The sequence below is a fragment of the Phycodurus eques genome, chromosome 8 (genome assembly GCF_024500275.1).
Source record: "Phycodurus eques isolate BA_2022a chromosome 8, UOR_Pequ_1.1, whole genome shotgun sequence".
Classification (NCBI taxonomy): domain Eukaryota; kingdom Metazoa; phylum Chordata; class Actinopteri; order Syngnathiformes; family Syngnathidae; genus Phycodurus; species Phycodurus eques.
This window is the reverse complement of record NC_084532.1, coordinates 11,120,551-11,134,171: the sequence shown is the minus strand read 5'-3', so window position 1 is coordinate 11,134,171 and position 13,621 is coordinate 11,120,551. Positions and strand designations below refer to the sequence as shown.

The 13,621-nt window shown below is 42.9% G+C and overlaps 1 protein-coding gene across 8 annotated transcripts in view; it reads right to left on the bottom strand.

Moving 5' to 3' along the window:
* Positions 1 to 13,621, bottom strand: part of ttll7 (tubulin tyrosine ligase-like family, member 7) — a 100,600-nt gene that overhangs the window by 27,730 nt on the left and 59,249 nt on the right. For all 8 annotated transcript variants that reach the window (XM_061684475.1, XM_061684482.1, XM_061684474.1 and 5 more), the window contains 2 exons: positions 10,523 to 10,609; positions 6,770 to 6,995 (listed from right to left, as the gene is read on the bottom strand). In XM_061684475.1, the coding sequence (XP_061540459.1) occupies positions 6,770 to 6,995; positions 10,523 to 10,609 (313 nt within the window). The remainder of the gene's footprint in view (positions 1 to 6,769; positions 6,996 to 10,522; positions 10,610 to 13,621) is intronic.

The following is a 13,621-nucleotide window of genomic DNA, read 5'->3' as shown; positions in this document are numbered from 1 at the left end:
GAACTGTAAGCAAAACTGGCGCAGCTGGATCAACCAAATGTCATTTAGTCACAGCAGCTCCTAAAACTACCCCACGCAACCACAATGTGTTTTATTTATTGTAGCATATGACCAAACATTAAAAGGATTGACAAGGACGGTGATCGATCAAGACTCTCTTTAATGCACATAGGATGGCTCATTGTCAACTGTAACCACGATCTGCTAAACAGTCTGCTCTCCCCCCAACACACAAGCTCCTCTTTCTTACCTCACACCCGTCCACTTGGCTTTCTCACCCAATCAGTCAGAACTCAGCCTATACACATTCACAGCCTCACAGACAGTTAGGTGCCTGACACTGCCAACAGCGACTGCGGCAAGACATGACTAGCAATTGCAGTGTTTTTTAGGATTTGTAGTAGTAGTCAGTCTATTACTAATGGCCAGTTTAGACAAAACTATGACATGCAGTGACCTTTTTAGGGTTGGTAAGATGAAACTTAGGAGTGTAAATATGTCCATGTTAATTAGCATCTCACACACACAATGAGACATACGTGAAAGCATACGCTGAACCTCTCCATCATCCTTGAAATGCCTCCAACTGGTATTGTAGCCAGCGTAATTGTCTTTGCTATAAATTTACTATGTGTGTCTGCATTACGTGTTCATGAATGGGTTGCTGCTGAAACATCCGTGCACTGGATCCCAAATGAGAGCATTATGGGTCTTAGTCATCCAGCCTTTTGATGGCTAGGTGTGGAGTGGGTATTGGCAGGGTTTCTGTCTTTATCTGTACACACATCCACTCACACACTCATTCACAGTCCAAATGTTTCACGGCTGTGTCTGCTATTTTGTTATAAACACAGTGAGCTTACGCAAGTATCCTTTTTTCACCCGACTCTGTAACTGGAGTGATTTTTTCTTCTCTTCAACAAGGTCGGCACATGGACTGTGAAAAAAGGTGCTACTTGAAATGAATGAAAGTTAACATGACATTTCGCCATAATATGTGGATGTTAGGGTTTACACGATCAGGATTTTTGGGGCCGATCACTGATCAACAGTTTAAAAAAACCATAACCGATCACCGATCCGATCACAAGATGGAGCAGTGTGTCTATTTCAATGACCTGTTCATTTACTGTATATACTTGTGTACTTAATTGCTCAAAATGTTATATTTACAATAAATAATGTATCTTTGTTCATCTATTTATGCCAGTGAGGCATAGTGATAGACAGAACAAATGAATGGTCTTCTATTAGATGTCAGGAAGTACATACAGTAATAAATGTATCCACTTTTTGTGACATTTTTGTTTGTTGGTGTGCCGTGAGATTTTTCAATTGTAAAATATGTTCCTTGGTTTGATAAAGGTTGGAAATCACTCTATTCAGGTCATGTATTCTAATCAGTCAGGTCAAACTAATATTACAACATGACAGAAACAATGCTAACTTACTGTAATTAAGTTATTGTAATTAAATTACTTCACCCACACCGAAACTTTAGAACATGAATCGACAGAACGGCAGCATGTTTACGCAGAACCGTTAGTGCTAGCACTAGCGTGCTAGGCTACATAACGTTTTGTTGCCTGCTTGCGAGCCGTATCGTATTAAAAGTATGTGAACATATTTCAAGCAAGCCTTAAATGAACATCCTCTCCTGAGCACTGGTGACCACCAACACACGTTTTTCTCCATTTTGTTCTTATAATACAGTCGGCGCGATCCACTCTTGTTGTTGTCGCCACGGTAACGAGTGTATCCGGTCGCATTGACAAGATAAAGCCCAATGATCGCAAAAAACGGAATGCGGTGGTAACGTAATACAAAATTTTATTGCAGTAGTCTGACATAGGGCAATCGTGAAAGAGCAAATTTGTCTTGTCGTCTGATCCGGGCATTACGTATTGCCTGTCTCAGACGTGTTGTCCGTTCCACACCGCCGTGTTTTTTTTTTTTTTACTAACTTTATTGGCCGTCAGATATTTACATTACTACGTAAAAGACATGCAACAAGGCTAAAAATAAATTAGCTTTTGGATTAAAATATACTGTGCACGATGGTGATGCGGAATAAATGTCTTTTGCGGAGCAGCAAATTATGACATTAAAGCCAATCAGCCGATCAGCATAAAACGCTAAATATCGGCAGATACCGATCAGCCCGATCAGATTGGTGTAAAGTCTAGGGGATGTTTGTGGCTTATCAGTCTCATACTAAAACAGGGAGCATTTCAGCATTAAGATAAGGTTGTTTGAAGGTAAAAGGGGAGTTTTTGTCCCTCAGTTTCGTCAATTCATTTTTGTCAAAATATGTGCCACTTTCTTCACCTGCGACACTCAAGAGTTGAGTTCTTGTATTCCTTCACGTTCTTCAATCACATTTGGCCTATACTGTGGATCCTCGGTTTACGAGCGATTTGCATTGTGCACGAAAAGAGAAATTACTTCAGTTCATGCACTATTTTCGGTTCACGAACAGTCTTGGTACGGACGCGCATATGGAAATATTGTAATAGCAAAACATGAAAATGGTGTTTGTGTTGTGAGATTGCTGCAACTGTACCATTATAACAACAATAAATCAAATTCGTATAGCCCTTTTCCCAACACTTAAGACGTGTTTTGTGGTCTCATGTTTCCTTGTAAATACATCCATCCATCCATTTCCTTCTGCTTGTCCGAGGTCGGGTTGCGGGAGCAGTAGCTTTAACAGGGAAGCCCAGACTTCCCTCTCCCCACCCACTTCCTCCAGCCCTTCCAAGGGGATCCCGAGGCATTCCCAGGCAAGCCGAGATACGTAGTCTCTCCAGCGTGTCCTGGGTCGTCCCCGGGTTCTCCTCCCGGTGGGACGTCCCAGGAACATCTCACCAGGGAGGCGTCCAGGAGGCATTCGAATCAAATGCCCCACCCACCTCACCTGGCTCCCCTCGAGCAGCAGCTCTACTCTGAGCCCCTCACAGATGGCCGATCTTCTCACCCTATCTCTAAGGGAGAGCCTGGACACACCTGCGGAGGAAACTCATTTCGGGCTCTTGTTCTTTCGGTCACGACCCACAGCTCGCTACCAGAGGTGAGGGTCGGAACGTAGATCAAAGGGTAAATAGAGAGCTTCGCCTTTCGGCTGAGCTCCTTCTTCACCACAACGGACCAATGCAAAGTCTGCATCACTGCAGATGCGGCACCGATCCGCCTGTCGATCTCCCATTTCATTCTTCCCTCACTCGTGAACTAGACCCCTAGATATTTGAACTTCTCCACTTGGGGCAGGATCTCATCCCTGACCTGGAGAGGGAACTCCACCCTTTTCCGACTGAGGACCATGGTCTCAGATTTGGAGGTGCTGAGAGAAATATTCTCTCTATCTCTCTCTCTGAACACCTCCAGATTTGGAGGTGTTCATTCTCATCCCAGCCGCTTCACACTCGGTTGCGAACCGCTCCAGAGAGAGTTGGAGATCACGGCTTGATGTAGCCAACAGGATCACACATCATCTACAAAAAGCAAAGATGCAATACTGAGGTCACCAAACCGGAACCCCTCTACCCCTCTACGCCTCGGCTGTCCATTCCGAACAGAATCTGTGACAAAGGACAGCCTTGGTCCAACCCTCACCAGAAACGAGTCCGACTTACTGCCGGCAATACGGACCAAACTCTGACACTGGTCGTCCAGGGACCGAATAGTCCGTATCAGGGTTTTGGCACCACATACACCCGAAGCACCTTAGTAATCAGTATAATCAAACACAGGTGGACTCCAATGAAGGTGAAGAACCATCTCAAGGATGATCAGAAGAAATGGACAGCACCTGAATTAAATATAGAAGTGTCACAGCAAAGGGTCTGAATACTTATGGCTGTGTGATATTTCAATTTTTCTTTTTTAATAAATCAGCAAAAAATTCAACAATTAAATTTTTGTCTGTCAATATGGGGTGCTGTGCGTACATTAATGATGGAAAACAATGAACTTAAATTATTTTACCAAATGGCTGCAATAGTGAAAAATTTAAGGGGGTCTGAATACTTTCCGTACCCACTGTATACTGTAGACAAACAACGATTCACACACACACCAATGGGCAATCTGCAGTACTCAGTTAACCTAACATACAGCAAATTTTTGGAACGTGGGAGGAAACCAGAGTACCTGGAGAAAACCGGCACAAGTACTTGGAGAATATGCAAACTCCACAGTTAGGTCTGAGCCAACATTCGAGCTCAGAAATTTTGTGACCATGAGGGAGACCCGCTAAGCACACTAAACGTATTGTACTGTATTTTATTATGTGCATGAGCATTTTTCTAGACAGCTAGATTCTGTGGCCAGATCACCTGACAAGGTCTTACTGCAACTTTGTGATATTTCTTTCTATTTTACCTCCAATCCAATGACATCCAAAAATGTCGGCTTGTACAAAAATATCAATGCTCAGTTTTTATTGGCACTGTCAGAGGTTCTAATTTAACAATAGCTAACAATATTGCAGCTGTATTTAGCGCAGTGGTATTTTTGCCTCAATCGTGTAGCTAAATTATGTGAGCAGATTATTTGAAACAGCATGGAAGATACTATAATACTACTAATAATATAAAAGTTACCACCACAATAATAAACATATACCGTACTTTTGTATTGGAATTTCATTAGATAAGTATAATGAGGAGTACCGTATTTTCACGACCATAAGGCGCACTTAAAAGTCTTAAATTTTCTCCAAAATGGACGGGGCGGGGCGCCTTATAATGCGGCGCGCCTTATGTGTGCACCGAGTTCCAACATCTCTAAATGTTGTTGTGTGATGAGCGCTCCGCTTGACTTTTTCTTTTGTTACTTTTTTTTGACTGCTTGACTGACTGGGAGCATTTCCTGCCGACACGCTGCTTATACAGAGGAAAAGCGGACGTGGCTGAGGACAGCATGTGGACGTAAAGGGGGAAGGGTGCGTGAAGGAGGACGCTAAAGCTACGCCCCCAGTAGGTATATAGCGCCGGGGTGTGCATTGTGCAAAACAACATCGGTTTGGCGAAGGACCCCTGAAAATGGCACCTACGAAGAGACAAGCTTAGGAAACACAGTTTAAACTGCAAGCTATCAGTTACGCGGAGGAACATGGGAATCGAGCAGCCGCGAGAGAATTCAAGATCAACGAATCCATTGTTCGCAAGTGGAGGACGCAGGAAAACGAAGCTTCGCCAAGTCAAGAAGACGAAGCTGAGTTTCCGCGGAAAAAAACCACAACAAAACACGGAAACAAGGCAAGGTGCCCCGAGTTGGACTAAGGACCCCCAAAAATGACACCTACGAAGAGACACGCTTACGAAGCACAGTTTAAACTGCAAACTATCAGTTACGCGGAGGAACATGGGAATCGAGCAGCCGCGAGAGAATTCAAGATCAACAAATCCATGGTTCGCAAGTGGAGGAAGCAGGAAAACGAGCTTCGCCAAGTCAAGAAGACGAAGTTGAGTTTCCGCGGAAAAAAAAGAAAAACAAAATGCGGAAACAAGGCGAGGTGGCCCGAGTTGGAAGCAATGGATTAATGAGCAAAGAACAGCTGGGAAAAGCGTCTCAAGTCACCATTCGACTGAGTGCAATAACTCTGGAATGTGCAACAAGTGAGGAAGCTTGCCATCATTCCGGGAGGCTTGACTAAGGAACTCCAACCGCTGGACATCCGTGTAAACAGGGCGTTCAAAGTGAAGTTGCGAATGGCGTGGAAGCGATGGATGACAGATGGTGAACCTAGTTTTACTAAGACTAGGAGGCAGCGCCGGGCGAGTTACGCCACAATTTGTGAATGGATTGTGGATGCTCAGGCTAAGGTGTCTGCTTGCACTGTTGTTCGAGCTTTCATAAAAGCCGGCATCATTTCTGAGGAGCCGCACGGCAACGAGACTAACTCCGACAATGACGAGAGGGAACCTGTCGTGTTTGATTGAGAACTTGCCCAGCTGTTCATTTCGGTTACAGAAGATGAGGACTTTGATGGATTTGTGGATGAGGATTGATCAAAAAATAACATACCTACATTGTGCGGCACGGTGGACGACTGGTTAGAGCGTCAGCCTCACAGTTCTGAGGACCCGGGTTCAATCCCCGGCCTGTGTGGAGTTTGCATGTTCTCCCCGTGCCTGCTGTGGGTTTTCTCCGGGCGCTCCGGTTTCCTCCCATGTCCCAAAAACATGCATGAATTGGAGAGCTGTGAATGTGAGTGTGATGTTGTTTGTATGTGCCCTGCAATTGGCTGGCAACCAGTTCAGGGTGTACCCCGCCTTATGCCCGATGATACCTGGGATAGGCTCCAGCACGCCCGCGACTATAGTGAGGAGAAGCGGCTCAGAAAACTGATGGATGGATGGATGACTAGATTGTTAAATACTTCAATAAAGTAGCGTGCATGCATGCTACCGTATGTTTTAAGCTGGCATGTTTTACCATGCCTGCGTCTTCTAATACCTATTCCCTATTGTCGTGAAAATACGGTACATAATATTTTCGAGTGCACATAATCACGAAAAGAAACTCCTAAAACCAATCTTTGGAGTATAAATAGTTGATGCCACACAAACACTGGCTAGTGCGTCCTAACTAAGCCTTTTTGCGTGAACTGATGACGCGTGCTCAGATAAGAGGGGAAACGTCTTTTAAGACAAACAGAACAGTCCATTTACGATCAATTAAATGCCCTCAGAATGCAATGACCTGGATGAATGAGAATATTCACAGGCATTGTATGTATGCCATAAAAAACAACCTATTGCTATACCTGAGCGTTCAGCCAAGTTCTTCTCCTTGCTTCCAAGGTCGTAAGAGACTTTCTTCTCCCTTTTTTCTCCACCTCTAGTATCCCCTTCCGCTTTTCTCCTCTCTTCCTCTTCTTCATCTGAGGATGAGCAGGAGTTTTCAGCGCTGCTGCTGCTGGTGAAGTCAGCCAGGTAGTCTGGTCGTTGACGTGGTAATGTCTGGCTGCACTCAGCCATAGTGCTCAAGGGCTGGCAGGGATGAACACATTTAGAGACATGAGTTGAACTAAAAAATATATAGTCTATAAATATGTATATGTAATGCAGTTTAAAATACAGTGCCCTGAAGGTTCCACAATAGGGAATTTTTCAACACAACACAATTTTCAACACAAATACATTGAAGTTACAGAAAAATCTAGAGTCCAGGATGATGGCAAGCAACCTCAACAAGTCTCACTTTAAGACTTTAGCATATTTTGAAAGACTTCTGCTCAGTGAACATCTAAAGCATTAGTCTGTGTTTTTTTCTTTGACTTTTTACATTTTTATGACGCTAGCACACGAGTAGCGGTAAACGATTTCCAAGATGAAAAATGAAGACCACAGAAGCAGAAATTGAATTTATTGGAAAGTGGTAAAGCAATAATCACGACTCTGTCCTGGCTGCTCAGTTAAATATGGAGAAGTGCATATTAATCATAACAGAAATATAGACTATACAACAGAAGGTCAGCTGTGTTTAGTGTTAATGTGAACAACAAGCAGTGATTTCTCTCTGCAAGTTCATTTGTATGTGAATCAAAAAATCATTAGTTGTGGATTACTGTAGCACAAAATGCATACATTTTCCTCTTCAGAACAGATGACTTAGTTGTACACATTTATGGCAGTTACAAACTATATAAATGTTTTCCTTTGAGGAAAAGGTGTTTTAAAATCTTAGGTGGACTGGGGGGTCTGTAATGAATGGTGTTTAACTAAAGAGGTTCCCTGCAATTGGCTGGCTACCAGCTCAGGATGTACCCCGCCTCTCGCCCGAAGTCAGCTGGGAGAGGTGCCACCACACCCATGAACCCTAGTGAAGATGAGTGATTCAGAAAATGGATGGATGGATAAAGAGGTTCCACTGTAGTTGAATCTAAAACACTCAAACTTGGGAAAAATAAAACATGCATTCACTCACCAATGCACAGATTTGTAGGAGAATACAGTATACCACCGCACACACACTTAAACATGTCAGAAGCCTTCAAAGTCCCATTACCATCAGTCACTTGGACCTTGTGGTGATTCAATATGTAGTCATACAAAATTATACATGCACCTTTTTAAAGCCAGTCACTGTAAATAAAAGAACACATGGTTTCAGACCCAGTTGTATACGTACCAGTTAAATTATCAATATCAATATTTTGATATCTATATCAATATCTTGCCTGTAATGTTTGACTGTTGCAACTCGGGAAATGTGAGATCAGAATTAGTGATTCCCACACCTGATGTCACAAACTAATTTTGCACCAAAAATGGGACATTCATTAAATAGAGTGTCTGTCTACCATCCTGTAAGGCGACAAATTGATTAATAAAGCATATACAGTATACATTTGTTATGCTACGATTACCATGTCAGCGCTGCCATGCCAACGGAACTAATGGGCAGGAAATTATCAGTCGGCCTTAACACACAGTCACCGCAGGCTAGTTGTGCGGGTGATTGAGGGAGGAGGACAGAGACGATAGGAGATTAACCTCATGAGGAGGCAATAAAGAGGAAGATAAGAGCATTAGGTTAATAGAGAGAGAAATTGGGAGGAAGGCCTACCGAGAGTTGAAGTGAAACTGGATGGCATTTTAGATACCTGAAGCTATTAAGAATATTATCATCCACATTAAAGAAGCAGCTAATTGTATTGTATTGTAAGTAATGCATACAAACAGGTATTACCTTGCCAGACAACTTGCACTTTGAAAAGCTTCACCTGATTTGACTGTGATTTAGGGCTGCACGATATTGGAAAAAAATTATTGCAATTTTTTTTAAACCTGCAATATACATTGAAATGTGAAAAAATACATGATAACATACTCGTGACTCGTGACAAGATTTCTGCCTAGAAGCTCCGCAAGGACCCAAAAAAAAATTTATTCTGCCCGGAACCATGTTTGCTTCGCTGGAACCAATGTTTCACATGGACATTTATTGCAGGCAGATGCAAGTGTTGGGCCACTGATAAACTTTGTAAAAAATGACAGAGGAGCATCTGTTAGTAATTTTTAAGACACTGTTAGATGTGTAATGTACATATTATACGATTTAAGAGTGAGCTGAATTTTTTTACCTAAAATCGACAGCGTGCTAATGCTAATCGCGATTGCTGTTTAGCATTTTACTCTCTCAAATTCTGTACACCAAACTTATACCACAAACTCAGTACCAACATATTCTGTTTAAAGATCGTAGTCCATCACTCATAAATAAGAAAAATAAATAAATACATTTATATATATATATATATATATATATATATTATACGTATACATTTATACATATATTTATACATATATATTATATATATATACTCCAAAAAGTGATGCCCCCCCTAAACCTAATAACTGGTTGGGCCATCATCAGCAGCAGCAACTGAAATTAGCTGTTTTCTATAACTGGCAAGGAGTGTTTCACACATTTTGGCCCACTCTTCCTTGCAGAATTGTTTGAATTTAGCAAAAATGGAGGGTTTTCGAGCATAAAGGGCCTTTTTAAGGCTATGCCACTGCAAGGAACCACAGCGGCAGCTTTAAAAAATCCACTGTGACACAATAAAACTGTTCCGGCATAAAAGGGATACAGATCCTCCATTCTACTTGACCTAACAGCCAAACAGGACCAAAAAAAAAAAAAAAAAGTGCGAACAATAGCAAATTATGTTTTTGCTCTTTTACAGTCTGTCTTAAACAAGAGACTGGCACATGCTTCTTAACCTGACTGTCTTTTAATGGATGTGACAGACAGAACATAAAACCTCCAATGAAATTTCATAGCCTTTCTGTCTTGTGCCTCTTCCTTCCCAACAAAATCATGTCTCTAATCACTTTCCCACTCTCTAGTCTAGCTTTTGGTTCAGTTTTCGCCAGATGGCGTTTGAGCAAGACACCCCACGGAGTAAATTTACCCATCACAGCTCTTTCTTTCCCCGACACCGAATGTCTCTCTCCGCACATTCAGCACGAGCGAAAGTGACACCATCCAAATGAACTTGGACAACAGTGATTGTGTCTAAACAAGTACTTATTCCAGCTAATGCATCCCTGAACTGCCCTGTTCCAGCCAATTTAGCCCTCAAATGAGGAATGGATCTAGGTGTGCGGGAAGAGAAACGGGAATGGGTGGGGGTGTATGTTGAAGGGGGGCGAGCGAAGCAAGGTGATGAAGGGAGTAATGTGCTGTCAGGGGAAATCTTGGGGGCGTGTAGGTGCATGTGACAGAGAAAGACGGCGATAGAATGATAGTTTGGTGAGAAAAGGAGGCGGTCTGACAGCTGTCCCCTTGAGGCACTCAGGTCCTTTCTTTGGGCCTCCCTGATTCTTTCCTCTTGAGCCTAACACACTACTCGGAATCACATCCTGTATGCTCTCTGTGGGCATTAGATCTATGCACCTGCCTACCTGCCACCCTCCCAAACTCCCTATTCTGTACTTTTACTAGGAGCAGGTAGCCTCTATTCTCCTTCGTCTTTCCCAGTTTGTGTTTCCCGCACTTGCTAAAGCACCTTAGGGCCACGTTGTCTCGAGGATTTGCCCATCAGCTTCTCGTCATCCAGTTCACATTGCTCTAGCAGATCCAAGATGTCCTCCTCCTACACGCCAACACATACAAAAGACATCATATTGGTGATAACCAAAGGAATAATCTTAATTCTGTATACTCAAGGAGAAACAAACAAGTATCGAGGAAAATCCAAAGTATCGAGGAAAATCTAAAGTCGTACCTAATCAACACATGGGCTCTATATTTGTTGACTGCGCAATGTGCACTGGAGCGCAAATGGTGCACATCTTGATATGTGTGCCAGCGCAAGGCTCACTGCGCATGTTTGTCTATTTGGCAGACCAGTCTGCGCCGAGCTGGGCATTGTCAGCGCAGCAAGGCTGGATCCTTGGAGATGCGTTTGACGGAGTGAGATACTGCATTACACCCTGTATATAAAATATATATGTGTGTGTGTGTGTGTGTGTGTATATATATATATATATATATATATATATATATAGATATATATATATATCCATCCATCCATTTTCTGAGCCGCTTCTCCTCACTAGGGTCGCGGGCGTCCTGGAGCCTATCCCAGCTATCATCGGGGAGGAGGCGGGGTACACCCTGAACTGGAGGCGGGGTACACCCTGAACTGGTTGCCAGCCAATCGCAGAGCACATATAAACAAACAAACAATCCCACTCACATTCACGCCTACAGGTAATTTAGAGTCTTCAATCAACCTACCATGCATGTTTTAGGGATATGGGAGGAAATATATATAGCGCAACACGTTCCAAAAAAGCTGGGAAAGGTGGCAAAAAAGACTGAGAAAGTTGAGGAATGCTCATCAAACACCTGTTTGGAACATCCCACAGGTGAACATGCTAATTGGGAACAGGTGGGTGTTCTGGTCCACCATCCGGCGTCTCAGGAGGGGGAAGCAGTGCACCATCAACACTGTGTATAGTGGGGATGGGGCGCTGCTGACCTCGACTCGGGACGTTGTGAGTCGGTGGGGAGAATACTTCGAAAACCTCCTCAATTCCACTGACACGCCTTCCCATGAGGGAGCAGAGTCTGGGCTCCTATCTCTGGGGTTGAGGCTCCTCGGTGGTAAAAAAGGAGTTAAGCCGAAAAGCGAAGCTCTCGATTCACCGGTCGATCTACGTTCCTACCTTCACCTATGGTCACGAGCTGTGGGTCATGACCGAAAGAACAAGATCCCGGATACAAGCAGCCGAAATGAGTTTCCTCCGCAGGGTGTCCGGGCTCTCCCTTAGAGATAGGGTGAGAAGCTCGGTCATCCGGGTGGATCTCAGAGTCGAGCCTCTGCTCCTTCACATCGAAAGGAGCCAGATAAGGTGGCTGGGCCATCTGATTCGGATGCCTCCCGGACGCCTCCTTGGTGAGGTGTTCCAGGCAGGTCCCACCGGGAGGAGACCCCGTGGACAATGCAGGACACTGGCGAGACTATATCCTTCGGCTGGCCTGGGAACGCCTCGGGATCCCCCCGGAAGAGATGGATGAAGTGGCTGGGGAGAGGGAAGTTTGGGCGTCCCTGCTAAAGCTACTGCCCCCGCGACCTGACCTCGGATAAGCGGTAGAAAATGGATGGATGGATGCATCATATTTTTCACATAGTTAATCTTCAGATCAAAATCGATGCCATCTCTGTGTGTGTTTGTGTCCTGTTACAGTGTTTTGCTATTGCAAAGGTAAAAAGTTCATTGACTTTATTGTCCAGAGTACATTTTTAATACCAGAAGAGTAAGTTTGCAATCCAATTCTGTTGAGGGCAAACCTTTTGCTTTTTGAGAATTGTTGAAAGAGCAGTATTTTATATCTGTTCTTGGCAGCTTCTACCATGACATTCTCTACATCCACAACCTGGCCTCCCCATTGACACAGGACATTAACTCTTCCATTTATTTCCGCTATAATAAAACTTGGATTACTGCTTGTGGTTGTATGCCAGGCAGTCAAGTTGTGGTTTGCACAGTACATAATATATGTCATGTCAAGACTTAAAGGGAATTTTTCAAAAATGTAATATAACCTCTCTCTTTCTGGGTATGGTGTTGGACAACGGCCACAAAATTATTTCCTTCTGGAAAGACACTGGTGTTTAAAAAATAAATTTAAAAATCACTGTAAAAGTTAGTCACAGTCACTTTGATGCTTTCACTCCAAAATTTGAATCAGTCCATCCTTGAATGTACAATATATACTACCAATACTTTAACCAATGGGAGATTATTCTGATTTATATTTAGATGTTTGATTTTGTTGTAATATACAGTATTACAAAGGAATATGGGGCCACATTGATAGGGATTTCTTTCCAGAAAAAATGTTGTACTATATGAGAACAAGGTAGATACAGTATTTATAAGGAAAGGCACAAATCAATATTGGCACAATCACATTAAACTGATGATACCGATGATGGCCTTGATATGCTCATAATATTAGATAGGTAGATAATGTCACTCGGAGCATCCTAATGAAAAGGCTGAGCAGCACAAACTAAAGAGAGGTTGGGAAAGAGACAAAATAGTGATCTGCCTAAAGATCATTAAAAATTATCTGCTGAACATTTGTGTGAGGATCAGGCATAAACTCTCTTGACTCTACCCTGCTAAAATTAATATCTGTCACAACCTGTCCCATCTTAAAGGACAGCACTGTTGTCACATTGTGACACTATTATCTTAAGACCCTCATTTGTTCTTGACTCGTCACCATCCTCTCACACTTTGAATAAGATCACATCTCTGTGTGTTGACAAAATATGTGTGTTTCCTCTGCTTGCTGTTGATTGGCATCTATACAAAAAAAGTATCTGCAGAGAACACAATAACATTCTAAAATACGAAATGTGACGGGCAAGAGGTGGATGTTTCAACAAAAGCTGCAATAGTTGCACATGTCATCTCTGTCAAGTATTTTCAGATTACTTTGTGTGGTGTCAGTTCAACTGTCAAAAAACCCTATTCACCATTCACTCTCACCATTAACTATTAGTTATCAACTTTGAAGCCTTTTCACTAACAGCGACAAAAAGGATAAAATAAGACCGGAAGATAAGGAAACATGATATATGGAAAGT